The following is a 15,345-nucleotide window of genomic DNA, read 5'->3' as shown; positions in this document are numbered from 1 at the left end:
TCTGTTGGAAGCAGCGATACTAGTCTGTTTTCTCTACACCTGGTGCATAGTAACCTTCCTGTGAAAGATAGACTCAGTGGGTAGATGGTAGGTAGGAGGTAGAGAGGTGGGTAGAAAGATTCATTATAATAATACCTTTTGGGGATTAGTAGGGCATTCTAAAATGATTATCTGGACTGGTTGGCTAGATGTCTCGGTAGAAAGATTTACAGGAACTCTTCTACTACTGTAGGTTTTGGACATAATTTACACTGACATATTTTATTTATTTTACCTATATGCGTGTTTTGCCTGCATGTATGTATGTGCACCATGTGCCTGGTGCCTGCGCCGTTCAGAATGTGGGTTAGAGTTAGAGATGGTTGGGAGCCACCATATCAGTGCTGGCAACCTGAGTCCTCTGCAAGAGCAACAGATACTTAGTTGCTAAGCCATCTCTGCAGCTTTCCGTGTTCTCGTTTTGATGACTGTTTTTCTAGTACCTTAAGAACAGGTATAGGAAAGGGGTACATTTCTTTAGAAAACCTCTGCAGATTAGTTTTCTTCACATGAAACACTATTATTTTGTTTTCTAGTGGTTTAATAGTGCCACAGCCTGGGTACAACTCATAAAAGAAGGAATTTTTATTTCTTGCAGTTAGGCATTGAGCGTCGCTGTGGTGTGGACATCCCAACAGTCATGTGATAGCTAACCCACTGCAGTGAGAAGTTCTGGCAGTCATAGTGCCATTCAGTTGTAGTTTTGAAGAAAATATTTAAACCTCAGCACCTAGCATGGAAGTTTTTCTTCCCGTTTTGCTATGCGTGTTTGAGGCAGATATATACAACAGTCTTACTAGGCTTGTTGCCCCACCCTTCTTATTTTTTAGCTTCTGAAAGTTCTGCCGAGGACAGTGAGCAGGAAGAGGAGAGGTGTGCTCAGGATGTAGACAACAGTGGCAAAGATGAATCAAAGGTGGAGCATTCGACCCACACCAAAAATGAACTTATTTCAAAAGAGGAGCGGAGTAGTCCATCTTTGCCAGAAGAAAACAAAGTCCACGCAGATTTGGTATCAGCCAAGACAGTGTCAAAATCTCCAGAAAGACTAAGAAAAGATGTGGAAGGAATATCAGAAGATACTGATTTTGAAGAAGATGAGGAAATCACAAAAAAGAGAAAGGATGTTAAAAAGGACACAATGGAAAAATCTTTAAAGCCACAGACAAAACGTGGAAAAAGACGGTATTGCAGTACAGAGGAGTGTTTACAGACTGGATCCCCTGGCAAGAAGGAAGACAGAACTAAGAGCAAAGAGCCACTTTGCACAGAAAACAGTAGTAACAGCTCCTCAGATGAAGAAGAAGAAGAAGAGGAGGAGGAAGAAGAAAAGTCCAAAGCAAAGGTGACACCAACCAAGAAATATAATGGCTTAGAAGAAAAGAGAAAGTCTCTACGGACAACGAGTTTCTATTCAGGCTTCTCAGAAGTAGCCGAAAAAAGGATAAAACTTTTAAATAACCCTGATGAAAGACTTCAGAACAGCAGGGCTAAAGACAGAAAAGACGTTTGGTCAAGTATTCAGGGACAGTGGCCCAAGAAAACACTAAAGGAGCTTTTCTCTGACTCTGACACTGAGGCTGCAGCTTCCCCACCCCACCCTGCCCCAGATGAGGGGACAGTAGAGGAGTCACTGCAGACTGTGGCGGAAGAGGAGAGTTGCTCACCCATTATAGAGCTAGAGAAGCCACTACCAGCCAGTGTTGACAATAAGCCAGTTGAAGAAAAACCCTTAGAAGTTAGTGACAGAAAAACAGAATTTCCAAGCAGTGGCAGTAATTCAGTCCTCAATACCCCCCCTACAACACCCGAGTCGCCTTCTTCAGTCACTGTAACAGAAACCAGTCAGCAGCAGTCTTCTGTCACAGTGTCAGAGTCCCTGGCTCCAAACCAGGAAGAGGTTCGAAGCATCAAGAGTGAAACTGACAGCACAATTGAGGTGGACAGTGTTGTGGGGGAGCTCCAGGACCTCCAGTCGGAGGGGAATAGCTCACCAGCAGGCTTCGATGCAAGTGTGAGCTCCAGCAGTAGTAATCAGCCAGAACCAGAACACCCAGAAAAAGGTGAGGTGGAAAAGGACATGGTGACCACGTGTAGGATTTCCTCTCTCTGTTATGAGACAGCCAAGGCTGTCCTGGAACTCACTCTTCTGACTAGGCTGGCCTCCAGCTCACAAAAATCCTCCTGTCTGTGCTCTTAGTGCTGGGACTAAAGGCCTGTGCCACCACCGCCCCAGCTGGATTTCTTCTCTTAACACTTTGAATAGTTTCACAATGTCTTTTAACGTGGGGTGATTAGGTGGTGTGCTTGTATGAAGACAAGTGAAAATGGACGGTAGGAAGATAATTTAAATAATGATAATGGGGTGCATTTGAGAGCTTTTAATGTCCTTTTCTTGAACTGTCTATGACATTTCAAGTGGATATTAGACCACATGCTACAGCTTGCACCTAGGCACAGAGCTTAAAAGCTAATGAACTTCATTCCATGCTTTGGTTGACTATGTGATGTGAGCCACTTAACTGTATCTCTGTAAACCTGTGTTTGCAGTTGTAACATGCAATCTCTCACACACATTTTGATTTGTTGACAGACTCCTCTCCCTTAACCAAATACTGTTAATAGGGGTTTGGGGCAAACAACTGTCCAGGCACTGCTTCCTCAGACATCCGTGTCAAGCTGATTTCCTTGTGTGAGTTTGTAAAGGAATTCAATACTTTATTAGATGTATAGGTTCCAAATTGAAGGACAGATTGTAAACATTAACACTGTTCTACACAGATTTTCTGCACAGTTGTTCAAAGTAGAGAATCAAATTAATAATTTGAAAGTATTAGTGCCTTCTAATGCTATCATAGTTGTTCTCTGCCATCATTTTTCTTATAAACCACTTATCAGATGTCTTAAATCATTGTACTCTAGGCTGACACTTAGGTTTGAAATGTACACACTCACTGTAAAGATAGAGTACTGGAGGATGTGTGTTTTGATTATCAGAGGGTACTGCAATAGTTTGAGGGCCTTAGTTGACCATAAAGAGATGGTAACCTATGCATGCTGTAATCCCAGTACTTGGGAGGCAGAGAAAGGAGGCTCCAGAGTTCAAGGCTAACCTTGGCTACAAAACGAGTTCCCGCCCAACGATGCTGCATAGAAATAAAAGATACTCAGTAAACAATTAGTAAAAACAGAAGTTGTAGTCACTGGGGATTTACAGGTACAGCTGCAAGTGCAATTATAGCTATGTGTCATGCTATGTCATGAAGTTACATTACATAGCCATGAGAAAGTCATCTTCAAAGGGAAAGAATGCCAGTTGGGCTTTCAACAGTGTTGCACAAGAATTCTAGCTCTTGAGAGATTATACTCATATCTTAAGACAAATTAAAATAATCCAGAAAGAGTTTGATATCTTCTCTACTGAGACACAGTGTGTGCTGCTCTTTTGAATATTATTAATCTTGATTAGATTAAAAGTATGGAATTGAGGCTGGCAAGATGGTGTCATGGGTAAAGGCATTTGTCACCAAGCCTAATGACTTGGATTTGATGCCTAGAACCCATTTGGTTGAAAGAGTGAACCAAATCACAGAAGTTGTCCTCTTAAATGCACATGGACGCACACACGCATGTACTTGTTCACACACAAATTTTTCTTTTTTATGTGCTGTAGCTGGAGTGATGGCTTAGTGGTTAAGAGCACATACCACTTTTACAGAGGACCAGAGCTCAGTTCCCAGTACCCAGAATCAGGTAGTTCACACCATCCTATAACTCCAGTTCCGTGGATTTGACACCATCTTCTGGCCTCCATCAGCACCTATATTCACACAGTTATACCCACACATACAAATAAAAATAAAGTAAGTTTTCTTTTTAAAAGACATGGTGCTTGAGGCCATCTGCATTATCAAATCAAAGGACTATTGAATTGTTTTATTATTTATGATTCAATAGACTCTTAGACATCTATCATACAACCTCATTTTAATAAACTTATTTAGTAAAAAATACAAATTTCATACAGCAAACAGCCTATTTTTCAACCAAAGAAGCCATATTTTGTAAACTGCAGCTTAATTTCACTATTGGTAACAGGAGTAGCAAGGAACACTTTTGGTGCCAAGCATGGCATACTTTTATATGATGTGTTATAGTGTTAGAAATTGGAAGCAATCTGTGAATTTCTGTTTTTGTTTTTAAACACTTACTTTGGATAGTTTAAGAGATTGTGTATAATTCAAAAGATACAGAAGCTTGCTTAATAAGAACTAAAGATAACACACGTAGTGCACAGAAATGCTACAGTTTGGGGTATTGATGAATTTGTGAATCTGTAGCATGAGGGAAGTTCTCATTGAAAACGAACCTTGAGCTGGGCATTGATGGCACATGGCTTCAATTTTAGCCCTCAGGAGGCAATGGCAGGCTGATCTCTGTGAGTTCGAGACTAGCCTGGTCAATAGAGAGAGTTCCCAGACAACCAGGGCTACAGAGAGAAACCTTGTTATGAAGAAGAAAGAAAACACTTGAGCACTTGAGCTAGTTTAAGAAAGGATGATGTTGGTTTATAATACTCCTTGCAGGTCATTTCACACCAAAATCATGAGGTGGATCTTAGACCATGTTCTAAGTTTGTACATTGTATGCATGTTAGTTAGCCAGTGCACATAAAACAAGTATAAATTATGCCAAACTGTGTCCAGTTACTGTATTGCAAAGCGCCATGTTTTAGGCCTGTAAACTGCAGCACTGGGGAGGTGGAGACACAAACCAGGAGTTGTCAAGGTAATCTTCAGCTACATAGGAAGCTGGAGACCACGCTAAGCTACACGACATCCTGCCTTAATTGCCTCCATAGCATATCATTCAAAATTACGTCACTTTTTAAACCTTTCAACTTGTAACAAAACCATAATACTTGAGTTTTATTGAATCTTAACAAGTTTCAGCATATTCCTATATTGAATTACTAGACCCATAGGCTGAAGCACTATGCTGACAGCATTTTCAATCTTGATTTTCCTAAGAAGAATGTACCTTACCTTTCTGAAAGTCGCCCTTAATTTTTAAGGGCTAACTCAGCTTCATTAATGACAATTAATTAAAAGTTTGGAATATCTTATGTGATAATTTATATTAATCTCATAGAAATGTGTTGTTTGAGGATTTTTTTTCCTAAAATATTTAAGTAGTCAACTAGGGAATGCCTGATTCTGATTGGGTTACTGGACTGAATGTGTAGGTCAATGCTCGAGCGTTTGCCTAGTACTGTGAAGCCCCAGACTCAGTCCTCAGTCCCACCAATATAAAAGCAAGTTTCTGTTTTGTATTACTACTTAATTTATTTCTCATCACAGCCTGTACAGGTCAGAAAAGAGTGAGAGATTCTCAGGGAGGAGGAAGTTCGTCAAAAAAGCAGAAGAGAAGCCATAAAGCCACCGTGGTGAACAACAAAAAGAAGGGGAAAGGCAGTAAGTGTCAAGATACAAAAATAATAGTTGAACACCTCTCCCTCTCATTAAAATGTCATTTGGTTATGGGACAATCCTAAATACTGATTTTTTTTTTCTCATAACCTTAAGAAAAAGTCCATCTGAACAGGTGGAACATACCTGTAATGCTAGTGTTTGGGAGGTAGAGGCAGAGGAATGAGGAGTTGATGACCATTCTGGGTTATGTAGCCAATTCAAAGTTGGCCTGGACTATGTGTGACCACGCCTCAGGAGTTTTCTAACCGTGGGTAAAGTCTAGGATTAAACCCTTATTGGTATTGATTGCTGGAGAGTGATGGAACAGACATCATGGCTCAGTTACCTTCATGTTCACAGTGTCTACATGTATTATGTGTACTTTTGTTACAGTGAAGTGGATTGTTTAAAATTCTTCAGAACAGCCGGCAAAGATAATGTCATAGGCACAGTTCCAGTCTGTGAAATTACACTTCGGTTCCCAAACCGTGCTACTTGAGTGCAGTCACAAGCAGTACTTCTACAAAGAGTGTTCTGTCTTAAGACTGCAGGCACAATTCATTCGCCTGCAGAGACCATAATGCTTTGCTTCTCCTGAGGGCTACGCATTTGATCTTTTGTTTACTTATTTATTATTTTTTGTAGACAAAATAAGAAGTGGAAAATATGTAAAGAATTTTTTTTCAGGTGCCCCACACTGACCCCTGCTGCTCTGCTGAGACTCCTGCCACCTCCACTGCCTGACCTTTGCTAGCAGCGGCCTTGGCTGCACTGCAGTGCAGAAAAGGGTTACGCGGTCAGCTCCTCGAGCTTCTGCTGAGCCCATATGACTTCCAGGCGGTGAATATGGCATCCTTCGGGGCCCCGGGTGGCTGTGCTCAGCAAGGCCGCGTCAGGCAGGCTGAGGCAGGCCACAGCACATAAAGGGGCCAAGCCTTGGGTGGCTTAGTTAGGAGTTGCTATGGTTCCAGAGCGGCAGTGGGGACTGGGGAAAGAGTCATTAAGATGTGTGTATAAGAGTGTCATTGGTTATTTACTCTCAGGGGAGGAGGTGCATCTCTACAGTTTTGAGCACTTTCAACACCTTCAAGCCCCTACTTGGGTGCTACTAAAGAGTAATCCGTTCATGTATGCCAAATTGGTTCTAGATCACTTGGTATAAATAATAGAATAGTTACAATACGTTTTTCTTACACTGTAATATTTTTGTCCTCAGTGTTATTACCATTTGAACGTCATTTTCAGAAAGGGCCATTTTCAAAGAGTCAATAAGTAAGTTTGTCTAGAGCAGTTGATGGTAGTGTCCACACTGATTACCTGACTTCAGTCCTGATCAATCGAGTGCATTAACTGTTCCCTGAGAATTTCTGAGTGTAATCACTGTAAGGGAAACTAACATAGTACTTGGTATCCAGGAAGAGGACATGTACAGCTGAACAAGCCCTATCCAGCCGCATGGCAAGTGCTCAGGGATAAGTTCATCTGCTCTAGCACTGAAGCCTAATTAGCAAATTCCTGATAAACTGCAGGGTATGTTGTCCACAGAGAGTGTGGTGATGAGGTCTAGGAAACAAGCTTAAGGAAGTCATTACCTGTGTCAGTGTAGTTTCCCAAAGAATTCTCCAGTGACAGTGATGACATACCACAGTGGCAGTAGAATTGGAACATTTGCTATGTATAAATAGATTACTAAAGTGAAAAATTTGCTACAAGAAATATTATATTCCAGCAGAGTAAAAAGCTCTTTAACTAGGGAAGAGACCGTGTCTGAGTGAACATCGTGGTTTGGATATGTGGGAACATCCACATGTGGACTTACTGTATTTCATAGTGAAGCTAGCTAAAGGGGAGGTCAGTGCAACAAGTTCATACCTATTGGCAATATAGCTGGGAAGACTTTGGCTTTTGTTTTCCTTGGCTGAGACATGTCTGCATTTCCATGTGACTTTACTAGGTTTTATTTTTCCAGTGCTGGGGGCTGAACCCAGGGCTTGCTAGGCAAGCATTATATGACTGAACTAAATTAAATCTTCAACACTGATTTTTCTAGGTTATCTAGGTAGATTGTTTTCTATCGTAGAAAATGCAAGTGGTCAATTTAGAGTTAATTCTTTTAAGTTGACGATAGATTGACCAACTTTTGTTTATTGATGGTTTATTTCTCTTTCAGCGAACAGTAGTGACAGTGAAGAACTTTCAGCTGGTGAAAGTGTGACTAAGACTCAGGCAGTCAAATCAGTCCCCAGTGGAATGAAGTCCCACAATAGTAAGTCTCCTGCAAGGATACAGTCTCCTGGAAAGTGTGGCAAGAACGGGGATAAAGATCCTGATCTCAAGGAGCCCAGTAACCGGCTTCCCAAAGTTTACAAGTGGAGTTTTCAGATGTGTAAGTGCATATGTGGTTTAGGATGTAGGCATTTTGTCTTCATTACTCCTGATGCCAGTGCTTGAAAAAAGAAGCTACACTGAGCCCAAGAGACATGGCAGTGGTGTAGGATAGAGCTTACTAGGTTCCTGACTGGAATGAACAGATTGCTGGAAGAAAATATTAAGACACATGCTGACCAGCACTGAGAGTGTGTGAGGTTGAGAATCTGCTTGGAAAAAGTCTAGAGGTGCAGGAGGAATGACTGACTGGCTAAGAGCAGTTCTTCCCAAGGATGGCACTTCAATTCCCATCCCCGGTGACGGGCCGCTCACACATGCCTGGTATTCAGTGGGGGCTCCTCAGGCATCTGCACTCAGGAACATAGACCTCACATACACAATTAAAAATCATAAAAATATTTTTTCCTACTGTTTTTTAAAGAAAGAAACAGTATGGGAGCTGGGCATAGGGGCACACACCTATAATCCCAGAGCTCAGGAGCCTGAGACCGGAGGATTGAGAGTTTAAGACTCCTTGGGCTACAAAGTGAGACCCTGTCTCCCTTCCAATTCTCTCCAAAATACAATTTTAACCTTTTGGTGTCTTTGCATTTTGTAAATATAAATTTGCTTTTTGAGACAAGATCTTACTATATAGCCTCTCTGGCCTGGTACCCAATGTGTAGATCAGGTTGCTTTCAAACTGGAGGCAGTTTCCCCTGCCTTAGTTGCCTGAGGGCTGGAGTCTTAAGCCTTTGCTCCCATGGCTGTTTTTTTGTTTTTTGTTTTGTTTTGTTTTGAGACAGGGATCTGTCTGGAATTGACTTTGTAAACCAGGCTCACCTCTAAATCATAGACATCCTCCTGCCTCTTCCTCCCTAGTGTTGGGATTAAAGGTGTGCTCCACCATGCCCTACACCATATATAGCCAGGCTACATTGACTATTTTGAACTGATATGCTATGGTGTTGCTGTGTATGACTTAAAAACTGAGCAGAGCCTGGCGATAGGGGCAAATGAGTACAGTCTTAGCATTCAGAGGCCAGAGACAAGAGACAGCAAGAATGGGAGGCCATGTTGGCTAATAGAAAGATCCTGTTTGACCAAAAGAAGAATTTTAGCATGAAGCATAAATCATAAGGTCTTTGGTTTGTATGTGCTCAATCAACAAATCCTATGTTGTGCATTTCATTTGTGTCTGGCTATTGTAGTCAGAGGGCAGGAAATAGAGGAATTTAGAAATCAAATATTTTGATGTCCTTTTTTGTGTGTGGTTTATTTGACATAACTGGTGTGTACCATCACACCTGAAAGAGTGTTTCTTGTAGTTTATTTATCTTAGACGGTATTCTAAAACCATATATTTTTTGTTTGTTTTTATTAAATTTTGTTCCCAAAATACATATTAATGAATCTTTTAAATTGACAGCGGACTTGGAAAATATGACAAGTGCTGAACGTATCTCAATTCTTCAAGAAAAATTGCAAGAAATCAGAAAGCATTATCTGTCATTAAAATCTGAAGTAGCTTCCATTGATAGGAGGAGAAAACGTTTAAAGAAGAAAGAGAGAGAAAGTAAGTACTTCTTCCTTAATCCTGTCAGTTTACACTATGGCTGTGTAAGGACTATGTCTATATTTCTTTAGGCAAATTCTTTACTGTTAGCCTCATCTGCTATGACGTCACAGGGCTCGTTCCCATGGGTCTCACAGTACACCTTCAGCCTGAAGGAAGATGGGGATATTAGGGCCTTCACTGAGTGGCGAATGGCTATAGTGCTAGCATTAAGGAAGCAGAGTCAGCAAGTGCAGGAGACTAGGTCAGTTTGGGCTACATAGCCAGACTCTGTCTTCCCAAAAAGAAGTTGTTTAGCATAACGCATAGATCATAAGAACTTTTGATTTGTGCATGCTCATTCAACAAATGTTTGTGCCAGATATTATTGTAATGACTTTGTTTTAAAGAATACTTTGACATAATCACACATCTAATGGGCAAGGTATGGTATTTCAGTACACCCATATTTACATAGTGATTCCTTCATAGTAATTTAGGTTGTCTATCTTCTTTTTGTTACAAAAACATTCAAAATCCTATCTTGGATGTGTTCTGAATCATTGCAGTATTATTGACTGTCACTGTGTGAGTACACTAAAATGTATTGCTTCCATCTGGTCCTGATGTTGTACCATGAACTAATCTCCTTGCCTCTCTGTTTTCCTAGGCACTGTACTTCCTGCTTTCTGCATAATGTGATAGTTTTGTTTGTAATTTTTTAAGGTCTGCTATGTTGTTTTCTATAGTGGTAGTAGTTGACATTCCCTTCAACAGTGTAATAGCTTTTTTTTTTTCCCTTTAGGCTTACTTTAGAATGTGTATAGCCAGGACATTTCTGTTGAGACCTAAATGACAAGAAATGATGTGAGATTTATTTGTTACGTATACAGTGCTCTGCCAGCATGTACACCTGCAGGACAGAAAGAGGGCATTAGATCACATTACAGATGGTTGTGAGCCACCATGTGGTTGCTGGGAGTTGAACTTGGGACCTTTGGATGAAAAGACAGTCCTCTTAACCTCTGAGCCATCTCTCTAGTCCCGATGTCAGACTCTTGCTTGGCTGACATAACAAATACCATAGTAGAGTAGATAACCTAAACAATAGAAATTTACTTTCTCACAGTACTAGGAGTTTGAAGTTCAGAGTCAACACTTTTTTTTTTTTTTTGGAGGCCTACCATGGGTGGGGGGGTGGGGGGGCAGAGTGTGTAGGCTGCCTTTGCTACCTTCTTACCCTGTGGAAACATCTGTGGTGGATGTAGAAAGGTCTCTTGAGTCTCCTTTACATAAGGATATCCATTGGATTGTACTAGTGCCCTACAGTTACGACTTTTAATTATTTTTACATTGGCAATTTTGGCTATGACATGGAGTTTGGGTAGTGCCTGACTCAGTTCATACCAGAAGTCCTTAGCAGGTGTCCTTGAGACAGGATTGCTTAAATGTGCACTGTTGACATTTGAGCCTGATCATTTTTTTCCTATAGTTGTCCTCTACATCATAGGATGTTTAGCAGCATCTCTAGCAGCCATCACACATGCCAGTGGTACAGCACAGTAAATGCTTCTAGACAGATATCCACAGGATGATGGGGTGGTAGGAGAACCCCAAGTTAGGTGAGAAAATATTTGGTTCCTTTCCACACCAGAATGAAAACCACTGTGGTTTGAAAGTAGTAGAGATTCTAGTCAGGCAAGTAGAGGGCAAGTCATGTAGGGCCACGTGGGCTAGAGTGAGGGGCTGCAGTGCTATTCCAAGCAGAGTACAAGGCTGTTAGAAACATTCAGACAGGGAAATGACATGCTGGGTGGAAAGTAAACTCTAGGAGCAACAGTGGAGACTGTTTTGTAGTTCAAGTCGTAGCTTAGAGTGCCTTGACGCTGTATGCAATCAAGATGTAAATCAATTAATGTTGAATTAGTAACATTGCTGATGGAAAATACTAACTGTATATTCATGCCAATGAATAAAGTAGACATTCAATTTTTTATTAGTAGCTGGGTGTGGTGGCACATACAACACTTGGTAAAATAAAATCCAGAGGATCTTGAGCTCAAGGCCGTCCTTGGCTACTTAGTGGGTTTAGGCTCAGTCTTAAATAAAATAAAATTGTATTTGTAATGTACAAAATACTATAGTGTTGGTAACAACAAAAGCTTATTAATTAAAGAAGTTATTGTAGGTAGAGTGTAGTAGTATTTAACTTTGAAAAGAAAAAGAAATAAGAAAAAGAAATAGAGCTGATCTGGATGGAACATGATCTTTCACTCTGTTGTCTGACACATACTGCTCGCTAGTACTTGAGAGGCAGGGGTGTGGTGTTTCCAAGTTCTAGGTCAGATTGCTGTACATAGTAAAGTCTAGGTTATTCAGTACTATGTAGTAAGCCTCTCATTCTTTTTAAACTTTGATGTGAGTGCTTTTGGAGGTCAAGAGGACATGTCATGGTATCATTTCTCCACTTCCACCTTGTAGGTTCTGGGTGGTCAAGTCAGGTAGTTATGCTACATAGTCAGATGCCAAGGTATCTCTGAGGTCTCAGCCTCCCTATTCTTAGCACCATGTGAATTTATAGGAAAACTTGAATGGCGGAAAGATGCAGAAACGGCAGGCACTTTCCCTGTTTCATTCAAAATTGTTTGGGTATTTAGTGAGTAAAGTTATTCTACAGTGTGAATGCACAACTCCTTTCCTCCCTCTTCCCCTGGCTTTTCTTTTTCCATGTCAGGGATAGGGATAGAACCAGTGGCCTTGTAATCCAGGCAGGTACTTTGCCACTGAGCTATACCACTATACCACCTGTGCTCTACACAAAACGGGCAGTGGCTTGCTGCTTGAGACACACTGGCTTTCCCTTTCTTTATGTTGAGCAGGGATGGCTCTTACAAGGTGAATTTAGAGAACACAAGATAACTTTAGGCTGAAGACTAGCAGTTGCTTGTTCCCGTTGTAGCCTGCTGTGTAGCCTCACATGTGCTCTTCCTTTTCCTCAGGTGCTGCTACATCTTCCTCCTCCTCCTCTCCCTCATCCAGCTCCATAACAGCTGCTGTTATGTTGACACTGGCTGAACCGTCAATGTCCAGTGCATCACAGAATGGAGTGTCAGTTGAGTGCAGGTGACAGCAGGACTTGCTAGAGCACTTTGCACTTAATGGCTGTTGTTGGCCACGTCTTTTTTTATACTGCACAGTGGCACACATACCCATACACACAAAATCAGACAAGCACTATTTTATATTTAAAAATTGTTTCTTGACAAGCTGACTTGGCACTTAAGTGCACTTTTTTATGAAGAAAAAGTACAACGAACTGCTTTTCCTCAAGCAATAATTGTTTCCAACTTGTCTGGGAATTGCGTGTCTGGTAACTTGAAGGCCTTCCACTGTGGCAGAGGAGGCTTTTCCCTGCCTGTAAAGACAACACAGTGAGCAGAGACAGGTGGGCAGAGCACGTGAGGTGACTCACTGTATATGTATTCCCTTGTATTTTGTTAAAGCTGGAACATTTGATATTTTTCCATTCATTTATTAAAAAATATGAACCTATTTTCATTTGTACAAGCTAATTGTTTTTTAAAGCAAGTCACCTTAGGGTGACTTTAATTGTATAAGTCAAGCACATGTAACAAATTCAAAACCTGCAGTTAACAGGATATTATTAGACATCATCCTGTAACCAAATATTAAAGATTCTCTTTAAAAATGACTGAACATGTTTACAGGTTTGAATTAGGCTAAAAGGTCTGTAGTGGCTTTTCATGCCCCTTCAAATTGAAACGGGACTACTGTACTTTGCCATTTTTCTATAAATCAGTATTTTTTTTTAATTTTGATATAATACATTGTGTGAAAAAAGAAAATGGCTAAAAAACTGTATTAAATCTTAAACAATGTATAAAGATTGTACTTAGCCAGTTCAAAGTGTATATTTATTCATAATGAATTATAACAGTTATATTTTTGTGTTTTCTTGTAAATGTTTCTTTTCCCTTAAATACAGATAATTCATTTGTATTGCTTATTTTATTATGAGCTTACAACAAAAAGACTTCAGGAACAAACTGTTAAAATGGTTCATGGTTGTTTATATGACCTATCTCACAAAGATGGTTGTTATTTTAAGTATAAATAGTTAATTGGGTAGTAGGCCTATACAATTAAATGCCTTGTATAAACTGCAAAATGAACGCCAAGTTGTTTTCACTTGTATTGACTTTATGTTGTATGATTCCAATCTCTGTTTGGCACTTGTATTTAATTCCCCACCTTTGTAAGACATTTGTATATTACGATGTGTTCATTGAAGCTATTTAAAACCTGGAGCTGTTAATACACAGTACTTTACTGTACAGACTGTTTTACTGTTTTAATTGTGGTTCTGTGTGCTTTTTTTTTTTTTTGAATGGGGCTGGCATGTTTTATTTGTTTTCTGGCAATACATGTGAGAATCTCGAAGCGTTTTGTTGTAGATGCTAATGTGTCAGAATCCTTAATCCTTTACATTCAACCTTTCTAAGAAAAGCATTTTCAGTCTTGTAATGTGTGCTTACAGTAACTAATTTTGTTGAAAAATGGTTTCAAATTACTCAGATTTGTACAGACTGTAAAGATTTGTTGACAGCAAAATGTTGGAGAAAAAAAACTTATAGAATAAAACTATAAAGTATATATTAGGATCTGCAAACATGATGAATTATGTAATATATTGTACAAATGTAAGCAAAGGCTCTGAAATAAAATGCCATAGTTTGTGAATCCTTGATTTTGTTTGTAGAAGGTTAAGTAACTTTAGTTCATCTTGTATGTGATGACTGTTGAGAATATGTGCACGCAGCCTGTATTATGACAAGGGCTCATATTGATAGCCCAGAAGGGAGCGCTTTGCTTTTAAAAACTGAAAGTCCCTTAATGGTGATGAGGTGCAACATATGCTTTAGTATGCTCAAGACTTGGTTTCAATCCTCAGTACTGTGCCAAACCAAGCCTTAAATCCAAAAAAGAAAGCCTTAACCAGAGTGATGATTTTAGGTTGTTATATTTCTATAGACTATTTAAGGAGTCCAGTCGGCATTGTTAAACCAGCCAGTTTGCCAGTCGCCATACCAAAGGTGCCCTAATTGACCTGGGGTAATATTGTATATTATCTGTAAAAAACATACTGCTGTGATTTTAATCTGTAACCTTTTCTTTCTACTTTAGAGAGGCCCTGTCTGTGTTGCCCCAGCTTATATAGAAGCTGGCCTTCAGCTCAGTTCCATCTCCCTCTGCCTCCTCAGTGTTGGCATTAAAGGCGTGAACACCACACCTGGCCCTCATATGCAACTTCAAGAGCCACTTCCTTGCTCCCAGATGTTCACTGTGGCATGTAAGGAGGAAGAAGGTGGAAGAGCTAGGTTCATAATCTGTAGAGGCCTTGGAAGCCATCTAACAAACCTGCACTCTACCAATCACTGCAGCCAGTGAGGTGGTTGGATAACAGATGTGATGTCACTTGAGAGGAAGTGGGTGATGGCACAGATTCACTGCTTTTGTAATCAGAGTCCAGGAATGTTCAAGACTATAGCTCACCTTATGTTATACAGGTAAGAAAACAAGGACCCACAAAGAGGAGTTTCATCTGCATACTGTGTGGCCCTTGTCACTCCTTTTCAGTACTCCTTGCCCCACCTGCACGGAATCCTGGTGGCTGACCGCAGAGCTGGGGTCCTGACCAGAAATGGCCCTTGCTTTTGAAGATAGCCCCACTCCCCGAAGAGTTAGGCAGGAAACTTGCACCGGATTCAGCCTTTCTGCTACATCAGCTGAGCCCCATACCTAATATTCTTGAGCTTCATCACATCTAAATCATGAATGTGAGATAAGAGAGTCCGTGTGAACAGGCTATGAGAAGTGCATACACTCTAGCGC

The 15,345-nt window shown here is 40.4% G+C and overlaps 1 protein-coding gene across 10 annotated transcripts in view; it reads left to right on the top strand.

Moving 5' to 3' along the window:
* The window catches only part of ARID4B (AT-rich interaction domain 4B), a 119,286-nt gene extending 105,093 nt beyond the window's left edge, over positions 1–14,193 (top strand). For 8 of the 10 annotated variants that reach the window (XM_084794165.1, XM_084794167.1, XM_084794172.1 and 5 more), the window contains 5 exons: positions 870–2,102; positions 5,400–5,513; positions 7,681–7,896; positions 9,307–9,453; positions 12,432–14,193. In XM_084794165.1, the coding sequence (XP_084650291.1) occupies positions 870–2,102; positions 5,400–5,513; positions 7,681–7,896; positions 9,307–9,453; positions 12,432–12,559 (1,838 nt within the window). In that variant the 3' untranslated portion in view covers positions 12,560–14,193. Of the gene's footprint in view, positions 1–869; positions 2,103–5,399; positions 5,514–6,197; positions 6,351–7,680; positions 7,897–9,306; positions 9,454–12,431 lie in introns of those variants that run through there. The other 2 variants (XM_084794169.1, XR_014781464.1) reach the window with 2 other exon arrangements.
* The last annotated feature ends 1,152 nt before the right edge of the window (positions 14,194–15,345 follow it).

The sequence above is a fragment of the Acomys minous genome (assembly GCF_964271855.1).
Source record: "Acomys minous genome assembly, chromosome: 9".
Lineage (NCBI taxonomy): Eukaryota > Metazoa > Chordata > Mammalia > Rodentia > Muridae > Acomys > Acomys minous.
Note: the sequence above shows the minus strand (reverse complement) of the source record. Positions and strands in the feature narration are given on the sequence as shown.